Here is a 14,454-nt window from a genome sequence, read left to right as displayed (position 1 = left end):
CCCATGTAAATCGTGTTTTATTTTTACTAACTGCTCTATTCAGTTGGGTGTGGGGGGGGGTGGAGTTGGATGGTTAGCATATACGTGTTGTATCGTAAGGTCTATCATTGAGCCAACTAGCATGGTTTGGATTTCCCCAGCTGTACACGACGAGGAGTAGTTGCCTTTAGTACTCGATTGCTGTCGAGACAAAATTTCTAGCATGGTGTATGACCATCATCAACGAAGTCTGTGCTGAAAAGTCGGACATTTAAACCCACTGACACTGAAAAGTGTTCCTTATTATTTATGGAATTTGTACCTTTTCAGGAGTAATAACCCAATAATGCATTTTAGGGAAAAGGTAGGCTTTTGGTCAATATACAGCAATAAATTTGGATAACCATTGTATATCCCTTCCAATCAACAGACCACTTGAGTGAACTAAAATGGGGGGTCATGGTGGCTAAGTGGGTAAGACACTGGCTCGCTAGCCTTGAGGTCAGGTGTTCAATCCCTGTATTGGCCGAAAAAGTTCATCCAGGTTACCCGGTGATGGAGGCCGGACAAGGACAGCTGTCTAGTCGTTTGTATGGGACGAAAACCCCAGGTCCCATGTACAAATTGGCGTGCACGTAGAAGACCCCTTGGCAGTTGGAATTTGATATAAGAGAGGCTGTAGTACCGCTGTCCGAGCAAAATTTCTTTCATACCACCCCATACTGGCGTATGCCCGTCTTCATTAGCCCAGTTCGGAGCAGAACAGAGGTCCCGTGTACACATTGGTGTGCACGGAAAAGATCCCATGACATTTGGAATTCGATATAAGAGTAGGCTGCAGTGCCGTTCTCCAGGCAAAATTTCTCTCATAGCATAATGTATGGCGTATGCCCATCTTCGTTAGCCCATTTCGGAGTAGGACATTAAACCCCATTTCATTTCATCCTATCAAGCATTGGCCGAGAAAGTTCATCAGGATTTTCCGACGTGGTTTCCCCTAGTCAGTGGTGCAGAACAGAGGGCCTGGCAAGGACAGCTGTCTAGACCTTCGGATGAGACGGAAAACCGAGGTCCCGTGTATATATTGGAATGTACGTAAAAGATCCCCTGGCAGTTGGAATTCAATATAAGAGTAGGCGATAGTGCCGCTGCCCGGGCAAAATTTCCCTCATAGCACACTGTATGGCGTATGCCCGTCTTCATTAGCCCAGTATAGGAGCAGAACAGTAGGACGTTAAACCCCATTTCATTTCATTTCATCCTATCAACCGTCCAGTTGAGCAGATCGAAATGGGGTTTAACATCCAACTTTTCTGCACCAACTAGCCTAATGAAGACGGGACATGCAGTGTGCTATGAGGGAAGGTTTGTCTTTAAAATTCCTACTGTCAAGGATTCTTTTATGAGTATGTCTGCATATTTCATTCCGTCCAAATGACTAGATATTACTCCTTTCCAGGTTCCCTCTCCTGCATCCAACTGGCGTGGTTTTGATTCGCTGGTTGTACGTGACACAGAGTAGGGTCGCCTGTCCAACCTTGTGGATCCTCCGGTTTCCTCCCACTGCCAACGACCCCTATGCGCAAAGCGAATTATTGAAATAAAATTGAACCATATGTGTCGAGAGGACACCCATTTCTCTCTGTCCCGCATCACTGAAAGGGGAAAACCATTGCTTGAAATTCCTGCCATTCTCTGCCAACACATCCGGCTAGTGAGTCACCTTGACTCCAATCAAAATTAAGACAAACAAAGAATTCTGTTAGAACATTAATTTATTAGAACATACATACATGCCAACGTCAAAAATATGTAATCATCAAATAAGAAAAATATTCCATCAACATTTCATTTTATTAACTGAAAATATTTGAAGAGTCCAGAGGAAGAACAATCTAAGTTACATATTTGTCTTTTCGCATAAAAGGCAAAACAGACTTTTGTCGAGAATGCCTGACACGAACAGAACAACAAATGGGTTTAATTACAACTTCAAAATGATGTTTAATACGAATCATAATTCCCAGTACAACAACTGACTTCCACTTTTCAGCCAAATTAAGGTCAAATAAAGGGTACGGTGGACGCATTTGTCCGGAAGGCCATTTCACAAGTGCCTTGGTTTGATGTGACTACAATCTTTTTTACCTGAAATTGATTGTTCCACAGAAAGCTTATACAATTTGCTACCAGATGGCACCATTAACTGGGGTTCGTTGAAAAGTAACTTAGATCTTTCTTCCCCGGGGCCCTTCATTTGGAATGTAACTAATACCAAGATGGTACATCTACATTTTAAAATTTTAATCGAGCGATTCAGTTCGTTGTGTTGTCAAGGTCACAAAGTAACCACACGCTCAGATTCGGTTATATTTAGACTTGCCTTTGTGGCGTGGGAAGAGCAGGGCATGGGGGCGATCCTGCTTTTGGCAGAGAAAGTTCCCGGGTCAGAGAACCTGGCAAGCAACAGCATCTAGTCATCTGGATGGGATGAAAAACGGGTCCTGTGAACACCCATGACAGTTGGAATTTGATGATGTGCAGAGTGAAATGCCACTGCCGGGGCAAAATGGCCTTCCTGGAAAACTGCATGGTGTATATCTGTCTTCATTAGCTCAGTTGGTGCAGAAAGAAATGGGGTTTAACGTCCTACTCTTCTGCTCTGACTGGGCTAATAAAGACGGGAATACACCACACAGTGTGCTATGAGGGAAATTTTGCTTGGACAGCGGCACTACGACCTACTCTTATATTGAATTCCATCTGCCAAGTGATCTTTTACAGGCACGCCAATGTGTACACACGACCTCAGTTTTTTGTCCCATCCAAAGGACTAAACAGCTGTCTTTGTCAGGCCCTCCATCATGCACCACTGACAAGGGGAAACCACGCAGGAAGAAAGGTAGAACATTAAACCTTGTTTCATTTATTTCTTTTTAGCGTGGCCATATGCTTTAATTTGATTAATTTGACTTGGTAGACTGCTGTGGTCATTGACAATTATTTTCAGCCACAGGAAACCCTTTAATTGATTAAAGATACATTATGTAAGCGCTAAATCTGTCTATTCCAGATCTTTTCTCTGGCTTCAAATGTTATATAAATTTTTACTTAGACATTTATTAATATGACAAGCCTATAATCAACTCTCTAGTTCAGTTATTCTCAACCAGTGTGCCGCGAGATCAACCTAAGTGTACCACAAACATTTTGAACGCCACACTAAAAACAGTGATCCCATTGAGTAATGACAGGTGTCTACTGATAAGTTCATATCTGTGTATTTCTTTATTTAGTTTCAGTCATTCTATGTGTCTATGTCTATAGTCTGTGTCTACGTCTACGGTTGTATTCTGTTTGACTTACATGTTTTTATATTGCAAAATTCAAATATTTTTCATATATATTTAGCCAGGTGTGATGCTATTTTTTCTTGTGTTCCAAGGTGTGCCATTGGCAAAACAAGGTTGAGAACCACTGCTTTCGGTCATCGGATGTCTGAGATATTAAATGGATTAAAACAGACTTGCCACAATTAATTTGAAGTTAAAATGGATTAATCGAAACTTTGTTTATTATTTTTGTAGCCATGGTACTAGACAATCAAGACTATTTAGGCTAAATTTTGTCAAAGCTTCAATCATTCATAACTTTGCTCAGAATAAATAAATTTGATTGAAATTTTTAAACTATTATAGCAAGAAACACCATCTCTCTATCTAAATCTTTTCTGCTGTTAATTTTTATTGTATATCAAGTTTATTTAAACATACATTATGCAAGAGCTAAATCTGCCCATTGCAAGTCTTTTTTAAGGCTATGAACCAATTAAATAGACATTAATTAATGTATCCAAACCATAATTAACTCTCGATGTCATCGTATGTGTCAGATTTTCACTGGATTTGAATCCGATCTGCTGCTCAAGACCCATTGGTGATTAAATCCAAAAATGGATAAACGAAACCGTGTTGTTTTTTTTATTGTACCGACTTTAGTAATGATGGCCGAGGCTAGGCCTAATATCTTGGGAACAATTTGACTGAAATTTTCAACATATTCTATTTACGTTATCTATTTTTTAACTATTATAGCGACAACAGTCAACTCTTTATCTGATCTTCCATATAATATCAATTATAAAAGGCAAGTGATAATATAAAAAAGTAAAAAGTGATTGTACTTAAATAAACAATGTATACATGTGTTTCATCAGAAATATTGCACACTAAAAAATATAACACCATAACAAAAAGCGTTGATGTACAAAAAAACCCATTAAAAACATAACGACAAGGAAATGTAATAGTATATTTTTTTTGTCATAAAGATCAACTTCTGTCTCCTCGGTAACAAACAGTATTCTTATCTGTCTCGTGTAGCTTGACTTCGTATAATAATCCTGTCTCGAGTCTACAATCTATCTGTTCCCAGATAAATATAGCAATATTTTCTGCTGTACTGTAATAAAAAACATGTAATTATACAGGACATAGTTATAATAAATTATATTATGTGAAAAATGAGCAGGAAGTAGGAGTGGATAAGAGGGTAGGCAGGCCCGTAGCCAACTTGCTGGCTGCGGAGGGGCAATGAACTTTTTAGGGGGTTGGGGGCTGGGGGTTCTCTCCCTCTGGATGGAGCCCCGAAAACCGTTCTCTAGCGAACATACTGATAAGACAGGGGCCCATGACAGTGAGCCATTGGGCAAGTCAGTACAAAATATAGGGCAGATAGATATCAGAACATAATCAATAATATGTAATGTATACCTCATCCTTATTTGGTTGGTTTTTTTTTTAATATAAACCAACTCTCACAACGCCCCTACAAAGTTGTATAGAACTAAAACAGTATCACCATATAGTTCACTATAGGTTTAAACCATGTCCCCAAATCAATACTCGACATGATGATTCCTGACTGCTGTCTATTACAAACAGTAGGTATTTTAGAACTATGGTTGGCAACAATGGGGGGGGGGCTGCCTACCCTTGCCCACGGCTGGCTACGGATGTGCAGGTAGGAGGGATAGAGCCCAAACTCTAAAATACTATACAGAGTTTAGAGTCGGATAAGTATACTAGAAACTAGTTAGCTTAAATGGTTTCACAGTATTATATAAGACAATCGATAAATCAAAGATGCATTATGTAAGATCTAAATCTGCCTATAGCAGGTCTTTTTTATTGGTTCAAATGTTATATAAATTATAAAATAGGCATTTATTCACATAACAAGCCTATAATCAACTCTCTAGATCATCAAATGGCTGAGATATTAAATGAATTAGAACAACGGCTCCATTTAATATTCAAATGGATAATCAAGACTTTGTTTATTATCGTAGCAATGGTACTTGACAATTGAGACTATATTGTTATAATAACTCCAAACACTCATAACTTCACTTAGAATAAAGTAATTGAACTGAAATTTTCAATATATTCATTCTCCATTATCTCTATTTTTGAGCTAATATAGCAAGAACGTCTCTTTAGCTAAATTTTACATAATGCATCTTTAATGAATTGTTATGTGCGGTTTAATGGTCGAGGGCGAGACATTAAGTAATATATTGATATTGTACGAGGTCGATAGTCTGAGTGATGTGTCTATATATTACGCAATGTCTTAAACAACTGAAAATATAGACACTATTTAAATACATACTGTCAGACTGGGCTGATAAATAAAACATGCCAAAAGTCTAGAGAAATATGTACATAGAAAATGTAACATGAAATGAAATGAAATGGCGTTTAATGAACTACTGTTCTGCTCCGAACTGGGCTAATGAAGCCATACAGTGTGCTATGAGGGAAATTTTGCCCGGACAGCAGCACTACAGCTTACTCTTATATGTGTACATACGGGACCTCGGTTTTCCATCCCATCCAAACGACTAGACATCTGTCCTTGTCAGGCCCTTCGTCCAGCACCACTGACAAGGGGAACCAAGCCGGAAAATCTGGATGTACTTTCTCAATCTGGATGAACTTTCTCGGCCAATGTAGGGATCGAACACCCACCCTCCAGACTAGTGAGCCAGCGTCTTACCCACTTAACCACCATGACCGTCACATAGAAAATATACATGTGCATTATATATACATACCCTATATAGGTATACAATTATACATATATACATACCTTACTTTGTCATTGAAATATAGAACATCAAGGTCAATATTTTTATGGTCCAAGACATCCATGATACTTTCCTATTAAAATAATTGGGGCATTAATTATGACATATAAACCACCAAATTAACACTGTTTAATTTTATATATCAATTATTCGTGGCACATTTAATTCTAATGTGATTGAATGACACGCAATAATGCATCACACCAAATTAACACTTTTTAATCTTTAACATCAGTTGTTGAGTATGCCTCTATTAAAAATTAATTGATCTACAAAGCACTCTCTTCTGGGTAAAATATGAAATTACTCAATCTGATTAAAACACAGATCTATATTTCGTTTCGTTTTTTATACTTTCGATGACCTCTACTACATGAAAACCTGACAAGTTGTAGTGGGGGTTCACGTCAGGGGCCAAACGAGCGGCTTTTGACCCTATGATGTCAGACATTCCATAAATAAAAAGGCAAAGAACTCGCCGTAACAGACCGTTTCATTGGCTAATTTCTCACATCAAGTAGAACGCCTGTTACATAACAACTCTTCCAGATCCTAGTGTAGTAAAGACAAGTAAAACAAAATTTTGAACTATAAAAAACAAAACATAGTAGGATCTGTGTTTTAATTAGATTGTGAAATTACTACAAGTTGTTCACCTTCATGTGTTCCTTCAGTTGTACTAAATTTATTACCATCCCTGTAACTGGATCTACCTGAAGTGAGAGTGAGATGGGGTTTAAAGTCCACTCGACACAAAGTAGGTAATTTGGGGACTAACATATGGTTCAATTTTTATTTCAAAAATTTGCTTGCGCGTAGGTGTCTTTAGCCGTTGGAGGAAACCGGAGGGCCCAGAGAGAGAGAAAGAGGAAGAGAGAGAGAGAGAGAGGGTTTAAAGTCCACTCACACAAAGTAGGTCATTTAGGATCTAACATATGGTTCAATTTTATTTCAATAATTTGCTTGCGCCTAGGGTTCTTTAGCAGTGGGAGGAAACCGGAGAACCCGGAGAAAACCCATTAGGTTGGACAGGTGACCCTACTCCTTGTCACGTACAACCGGGGAATCGAAACCACACCAGTTGACTCAATGACAGACCTTATCATACAACACGCACACGTTAACCATTCGGCCATATGGTTCAATTTTATTTCAATAATTTGCTTGCGCCTAGGGGTCTTTAGCAGTGGGAGGAAACCGGAGAACCCGGAGAAAACCCATGAGGTTGGACAGGTGACCCTACTCCTTGTCACGTACAACCGGGGAATCGAAACCACACCAGTTGACTCAATGACAGACCTTATCATACAACACGCACACGTTAACCATTCGGCCATCCAACTCCCCTCTACCTGATGTGATAATAAAAATATACATGAAAAATCTTTATACTGCATCATTGTCAAATGAAAGATTCCTAAAGTGCCAATTCAAAATTTGGAAAAAATATCTTATTTCTCTCTTTTTACACTGTTGATGTAATATAACTGGAGAAAATAAAATGGGGTTTAACGTCCTACTGTTCTGCTCCGAACTTGGCTATTGAAGACGGGCATACGTCATACAGTGTGCTATGAGGGAAATTTTGCCCGGGCAGCAGCGCTACGGCCTACTCTTATATTGAATTCCAACTGCCAAGGGATCTTTTACATGCACGCCAATGTATGCATGGGACTTCGGTTTTTCATCCCATCCAAATGACTAGACAGCTGTCCTTGTCAGGCCTGCTCATTGAGTCACTGTCACTCCCTCTCCAGTTATATTTGGGGATCACGGTGGCTAAGTGGGTAAGGCGCTGGCTCGCTAGCCTGGAGGTCGGGTGTTCGATCCCTTCATTGGCCGAGAAAGTTCATCCAGATTTTCCGCCCTGGTTCCCCCTTGTCAGTGATGCAGGATGATGGGCAAAATTTCCCTCACAGCACACTGTATGGCGTATGCCCATCTTCATTAGCCCAGTATAGGAGCAGAACAGTAGGACGTTAAACCCCATTTCATTTCATTTCATTTCATATCATATTTATTCTCCAATAAAATAAAGGAAATACATGTATAATTAACAGGCTATTTAAATCAATATATACATGGATATATTGTGTATTCACCAGTAATAATTTGTTAATACATGTTCATTCATCTGTGCTAGGGTGGCCCACCATAAAGAAATATCTCCAAATATCTCGACAATTACGCCACAATATTTATATATATGCCAAGCCTCAAATCAGTTTCACACAATTATAGTCACTAAATAAACGATCATGTTGTACTTAATAAGCTATGACCATTAATCATCTATAAATAATAGACTGAAAACTGGTTCCAAGTGTCGTCCATAACATCCAGACACTTTTGAGTAAAAGATAGGTTACGTGCCCTTGTTTTGAAATTAGTCTTGCTTAATCAGTCTATCGACCATTCTACGTCTAATTGACAGGTCGGGATAATCAAGACTACTTTTTTACGAAACATAACAGAAAGCTAGAACAAGAAATTGAATTTAGAAATAAGCACGTTAGCTAGCTCAACAATTGTTTTAAGAAGCTTGTAAAAGTAAAATGATACTACTGCTAGTATCATGTTCCTGTCTAAACCGAGTGATTCAGAGATATTATTTGTACTAAACCAAAAGATGCCGCTCTTAACGGTACAGTTAATGATAAAGCGATTTAAAAAATAAAACGAACGTAATTTCTAAATCTGCTGTAATAACCAAGAAGCTTAATTTTACCGCTATTCAAAATCGTCAACAATAAATTTTTTACGGCTGTAATAGTTGATAGATTTGTAGAGAATTGCACGTGCCATAGCTATTTATAGTATCATACTGTCAGAAAGTTGGTCTCGACACGGCGAATGTTCACGCTTCAGTGGCAGTCTCGAACTATCAGCGGTGGACTGTATTTCTGTAGAGTGCACGGGTCACCCTATCTGTGCATTACATGTTTATTCATCTGTGCATTACATATGTATACCACAGTAACTTTCAGAGCATATATAACAGTAAATTGCCACAGAGCCCTAAAACTGACTGAAGAGAATATTCAGCGCTCTAGATTCGCTCTATAAAATGATTATTATTTTAAATTACGATGACTTTTTTTCTAATAAAGTTAATGCCGATATTGGTCTTTGCATACCCTCTCCATGCACAACACCTGTCATGAAGCCAAACCTAACCAAAGGGAGATAAAAATGACTAAATGAAAAGTACAACACTTACTGGTCCTTTCAGAATAACCTCAACTGTAACAAAAGAAATATAAAGTTTCATAAAAATAGCAAATTATTAAATTATTTGGATGTCATTGGAGGGATTACAGAGGAGGGATTAATAAATCCCTTCCCTTTCAAAATACAATATTTTGAGCCTTTTCAATGTTTAGATTTTGTTAATGATATGGAACGTCACCATAAAGCTACCATAAAGCAAAGAGTAATTTCTTTTAAAATGAACAACTTCTGCAGTACAAAAACTTTGTATGACATTACGAAAATGTTCATGGATTAAAAAACTTGGGGCTATTGCATTTTCTCACCCGCTACCACTTCCTGTGGTCGTGGAGACTTAAAATTGTCAAGGGATGTTTATGGTGATGATTGATGGCAGCCCACAAACCGTCAAAGACTTTATTTTACAGACATTTTCCTTTTCATAATTTGATATATATTGCCGACTGACATTTAATCTGATTAAAACACAGATCCTATTTCGTTTCGTTCTTTAAAATTTCAACATTTCATTTTACTTGTCTTCACTACACTAGGATCTGGAAGAGTTGTTATATTACTGGCGTTCTGGTTGAAGTGAGGGATAAGCCAATGAAACGGTCTGTTACAGCGACCTCTTAGCATGCCATGCACGGAACTGTGGGTAAACAACTAGAAACGTCAACGTTAATTGATTAATCAATGTCTGACATCATACGACCCCTGACACAACCTTCCAGTACAACTTGTTAGATCTTCATGTAATGTAGGTCATCGAAAGTATAAAAAAAACAGAATGAAATATAGATCTGTATTTTAATCAGATTGGTTGAAATTTTGTGGTTTTGGCTATCAATCACCCTTATCATCTGCTGGAAATATCAAGAACAACAGTGCCAAAAACTTCACCTACCAGTATAATTGTGGCCATGGCCATTTGGATTATTACATTTACCATACAATTCTTCATTTTCTTCATCAGATAAACATTTACTGTATATAAAATAAAAGACACAATTATATAAAATAAAAGACACAATTATATAAAATAAAAGACACAATTATATAAAATAAAAGACACAGCTATATATAAAAAAAAAAGAAGAGAGGACACAATTATATAAATAAAAGACACTATAATATAAAATAAAAGACACAATTATATAAAATAAAAGACACAACTATATAAAATAAAATATGCTATTATATAAAATAAAAGACACTATTAAATAAAATAAAAGACACTATTATATAAAATAAAAGACACTATTATATAAAATAAAAGACACAACACCTCAACAGGCAACACCCACGTATAAAATTCACAATGGAAACCGAAAATGATAACCAACTACCCTTCCTCGATGTTTGTGTATCTAAAACCAACAACTCGATCCACACCAGTGTCTATAGGAAACCAACCCACACCGACCAATACATTCACTTCAAATCTAATCACCCGAACAGCGTCAAATCGGCCACAATTTCAACTCTGGTGAACCGTGCGAAAAAGATATGTGATCCTGAGAGCCTCTCCAAGGAAATTGATCATCTCAAACATGTCTTCACAAATTTCAACGGCTATCCAGGGAAGTTTGTGACAAACGCCATCAACAAGACCCTGTCGGCGAGTGAAGCTAAACCAAAAACCCCGACTGCCCCAGTCAGAATCTTCCTTCCTTTCAACGGCAAAGTCTCCTACCAAATCAAACGGCTACTAATGCAACAACCAGAAATAGATGTAACTTTCACAAAAAGCTACAGCACTAAAGATATATTAAGAGCCAATGGTAAACAAAATCCTACACAACCACCACAACCAAAGGGATGTGTTTATCAAATAGTATGCAATTGTGGGATTGCATACATCGGGGAGACAAAGCGACCATTAAATAAAAGGATAGATGACCACAAGTCGAAAGCAGCAACCAACAACTCAGCTGTAGCTGAACATTTGAACTCCAACCCTCGCCACAGAGTCCAACGGTCCAATGTAAAACCACTATGCAAGAATATAAGCAACAAGAGAGCGCGCCGATTACATGAAGCCATTCATATACGACGAAACAAACCAACGATGAACAGAGATCAAGGATTGTTCCTCCCCAGGGCGTATGATATTCTTATCACATAATCAAGGCTAAGCATAATTCTACTTTTTTCTTTTTTATCATATTTAATACTTATCAATATTCCAGTAATAACTTTAAGTTTGTAATAACCATCATAATATGCAAAAATGACAATAATAATTCCCAACTATTTTTGCTTTTCAGGCATTTTTGCTTTTCAGGCCTGCGGTTATTGTAATTTAATGCACTCAATATTTCTAACCCTGCTTTTCTACATCACAATAACATCCAGTGAAGTACCACACAATATTTTAAATTGTCAGCCTTCAGGGGACTATTGATCATTTGTGCAGTCATTGTTCTAAGTGTTTTTCGTATAACAGTGTAATCACTCGCATCAACATCCACATATCAATTATTTTGGTCATAACACCAATCAAATCTCATCTTCGTGGGATGTTGTCATTATCAAAACCTCATCAAATCGTTGTAAATACTCCACAACAATCTATTCTTTTATCATTTGTATTTATTTCAGTGAAAGGGGTCGTTGATAACATTTCATCAATTTTCATTTTCTTGCAACGTTTGTATTATTAAAACCCACTTATCATTGTGTATACTCCACAACAACTTATCCATTAATCAATTAGTCAATTTTTTAGGTTAATTGGTATTATTACTTATTAGCGTACAATTAAATCAGATTACCATTAGGTACACGTAATTAAGTTACATCCCTGGTTTGTCAGCATTAACTAAGCATTGTGGTGTACATGTATATATTGTCCTGTCATATTTTCATTTTTTATCATAGCTTGATAATGACTAGAGAAGCCTAGTCAAAACGTCGCTCAGTAAAAAGCAGTAATTGTATTCCATAGAATTGTGACCTGTATACTCTAGTTCAATTACTAAATGCCATTGAAACAGTTTATATAAAATAAAAGACACAATTATATAAAATAAAAGACACAATTATATAAAATAAAAGACACAATTATATAAATAAAAGACACTATTATATAAAATAAAAGACACTATTATATAGAATAAAAGACACTATTATATAAAATAAAAGACACAACTATATAAAATAAAAGACACAGCTATATAAAATAAAAGACACTATTATATAAAATAAAAGACACTAATATATAAAATAAAAGACACAACTATATAAAATAAAAGACACAACTATATAAAATAAAAGACACAATTATATAAAATAAAAGACACTATTATATAAAATAAAAGACACAATTATATAAAAGACACAATTAAAGACACAATTATATAAAATAAAGGACGCAATCATAAAATTTTTTACGGAATAATTCAATAGAAACACTCTAGACATTCACCTAATGAACATCTACACCAAGTTTAAACATTCTACCTCAATTAAAAGAAAAGTTATTGTATTCTAAAGTTTCGACCAATGAGATTGAAGTCTCTACTTTGCCTAAGCGGTAAATGATCATCATTGAACTTAGTCAAGGTATTGATGTAATGAAACTATACGCAAAGTTTCACCACTCTCACTCAATTAGAATCAAAGTTATTGAGCTCCAAAGTGTCAACCTATCAAATTGCTTATTGCATTGCTTCACCTGAGCAGAAAATGCTCATTATTGAACTTAGTCATGGTATTTATGTAAAGAAACTACACACCAAGTTTCATCACTCTCACTTAATTAAAACCAAAGTTACCAAGTCCAAAATCATCAACCAACCAAATTTCTTATCTTTGCTTAGCCTGAGCAGAAAAGGCTCATCTTCGAACTCCATCTAGGCATTCACCTTATAAACACCTACACCAAGTTTGAACATTCTCGCTCAGTTAGAAGGAGGGTTATTTTGTCCCAAAAAGTGTGACGGACAAACTGGTCCATCGATGTGCCAAAAGGACTGACGGACAGACTTCAAAAGGCAGGTGACAATAAAATAAATGGTGCAAATGAGAGATGGACAGACAAATCACAGGGATAGGGTTAGGGTGATGACATTTCATGAATGCTGAAATAGTGAGTCCATGCAAAAGATTTGTAACTGTCAAGTTTATGTACATCGGCGCCCTCCGAAACCCTTGCTACGGGCCTGTTTAGGAATACGGGAGCCACGGTGGCTGGGTGGTTAAGACGCTGGCTTGCTAGCCTGGAAGTCGGGTGTTCGATGCCTTCATTGGCTGAGAAAGTTCATCTGGATTTTCCGACGTGGTTTTCCCTTGTCAGTGGTGCAGAACGGAGGGCCTGACAAGGACAACTGTCTAGTCCTTCGGATGACACGAAAAACCGAGGTCCCATATGTATACATTAGAATGCACGTAAAAGATCCCTTGGCAGTTAGAATTCGATATAAGAATAAGCGATTGTGCCACTGCCTGGGCAAAATTTCCCTCATAGCACACTGTATGGCGTATGCCCGTCTTCATTAGCCCAGTAATATAGGAGCAGAACAGTAGGACCATAAACCCCATACATTTTTAGGAATACATTTTTAGTAGCTGTGCATAACTACCCCCTATCCTTCCTGGGTCCATTGTCTATTCATGAGATATTTTAATTAAATAAATTAAGCTTTTGTACTGCAGAATAATTGTCTTCAAATGAATTCCTTATATAATAATCTTCATTTGGCCTGTGGTTGCTATGGATACCTTATCACAGCTCTATCTAATTACAAGTACTGTACAAGTCTATTTTTGTACTTTCAACTAGAGACAATAATGTCAAGAAACACAGGCCTGTAAACGGTCACATAATAATAAGCTTAATATTGATTCGAGTAGCGAGCGGATAGAAATAAAATCTAATTAACCGATTTGCGGTCCTTAATTTATTAAGACAATAAGATGCCACTAAAATTATACTACCTATGAAGTCTGTGAGATGCACTGAAAGATTCTTTTCTACTGACATACACTAGGGGTAGATCGACACTTTCAGCGGTGTCAGTCATCCTTTCCTTTGGTGAGGCTTGAAACATATTGATCAGCCAGACAGCTGACAGCTTCAAAAGATGCGTGTGCTGTAAATAGTAATG

The 14,454-nt window shown here is 37.1% G+C and overlaps 1 protein-coding gene across 1 annotated transcript; it reads right to left on the bottom strand.

Annotated features, from left to right (window-relative positions):
* Positions 1-1,736: 1,736 nt before the first annotated feature.
* Positions 1,737-14,451, bottom strand: LOC126819736 (6-pyruvoyl tetrahydrobiopterin synthase). Its single transcript, XM_050547950.2, has 6 exons — positions 14,285-14,451; positions 10,251-10,330; positions 9,351-9,373; positions 6,787-6,843; positions 6,133-6,203; positions 1,737-4,440 (listed from the first exon to the last, which is right to left on the bottom strand). Exons 1-6 carry the CDS (start codon positions 14,395-14,397, stop codon positions 4,311-4,313), a joined length of 474 nt encoding a protein of 157 aa, XP_050403907.1. The 5' UTR covers positions 14,398-14,451; the 3' UTR covers positions 1,737-4,310.
* Between the last annotated feature and the right edge of the window lie 3 nt (positions 14,452-14,454).

The sequence above is a fragment of the Patella vulgata genome, chromosome 4 (genome assembly GCF_932274485.2).
Source record: "Patella vulgata chromosome 4, xgPatVulg1.2, whole genome shotgun sequence".
Lineage (NCBI taxonomy): Eukaryota > Metazoa > Mollusca > Gastropoda > Patellidae > Patella > Patella vulgata.
Note: the sequence above shows the minus strand (reverse complement) of the source record. Positions and strands in the feature narration are given on the sequence as shown.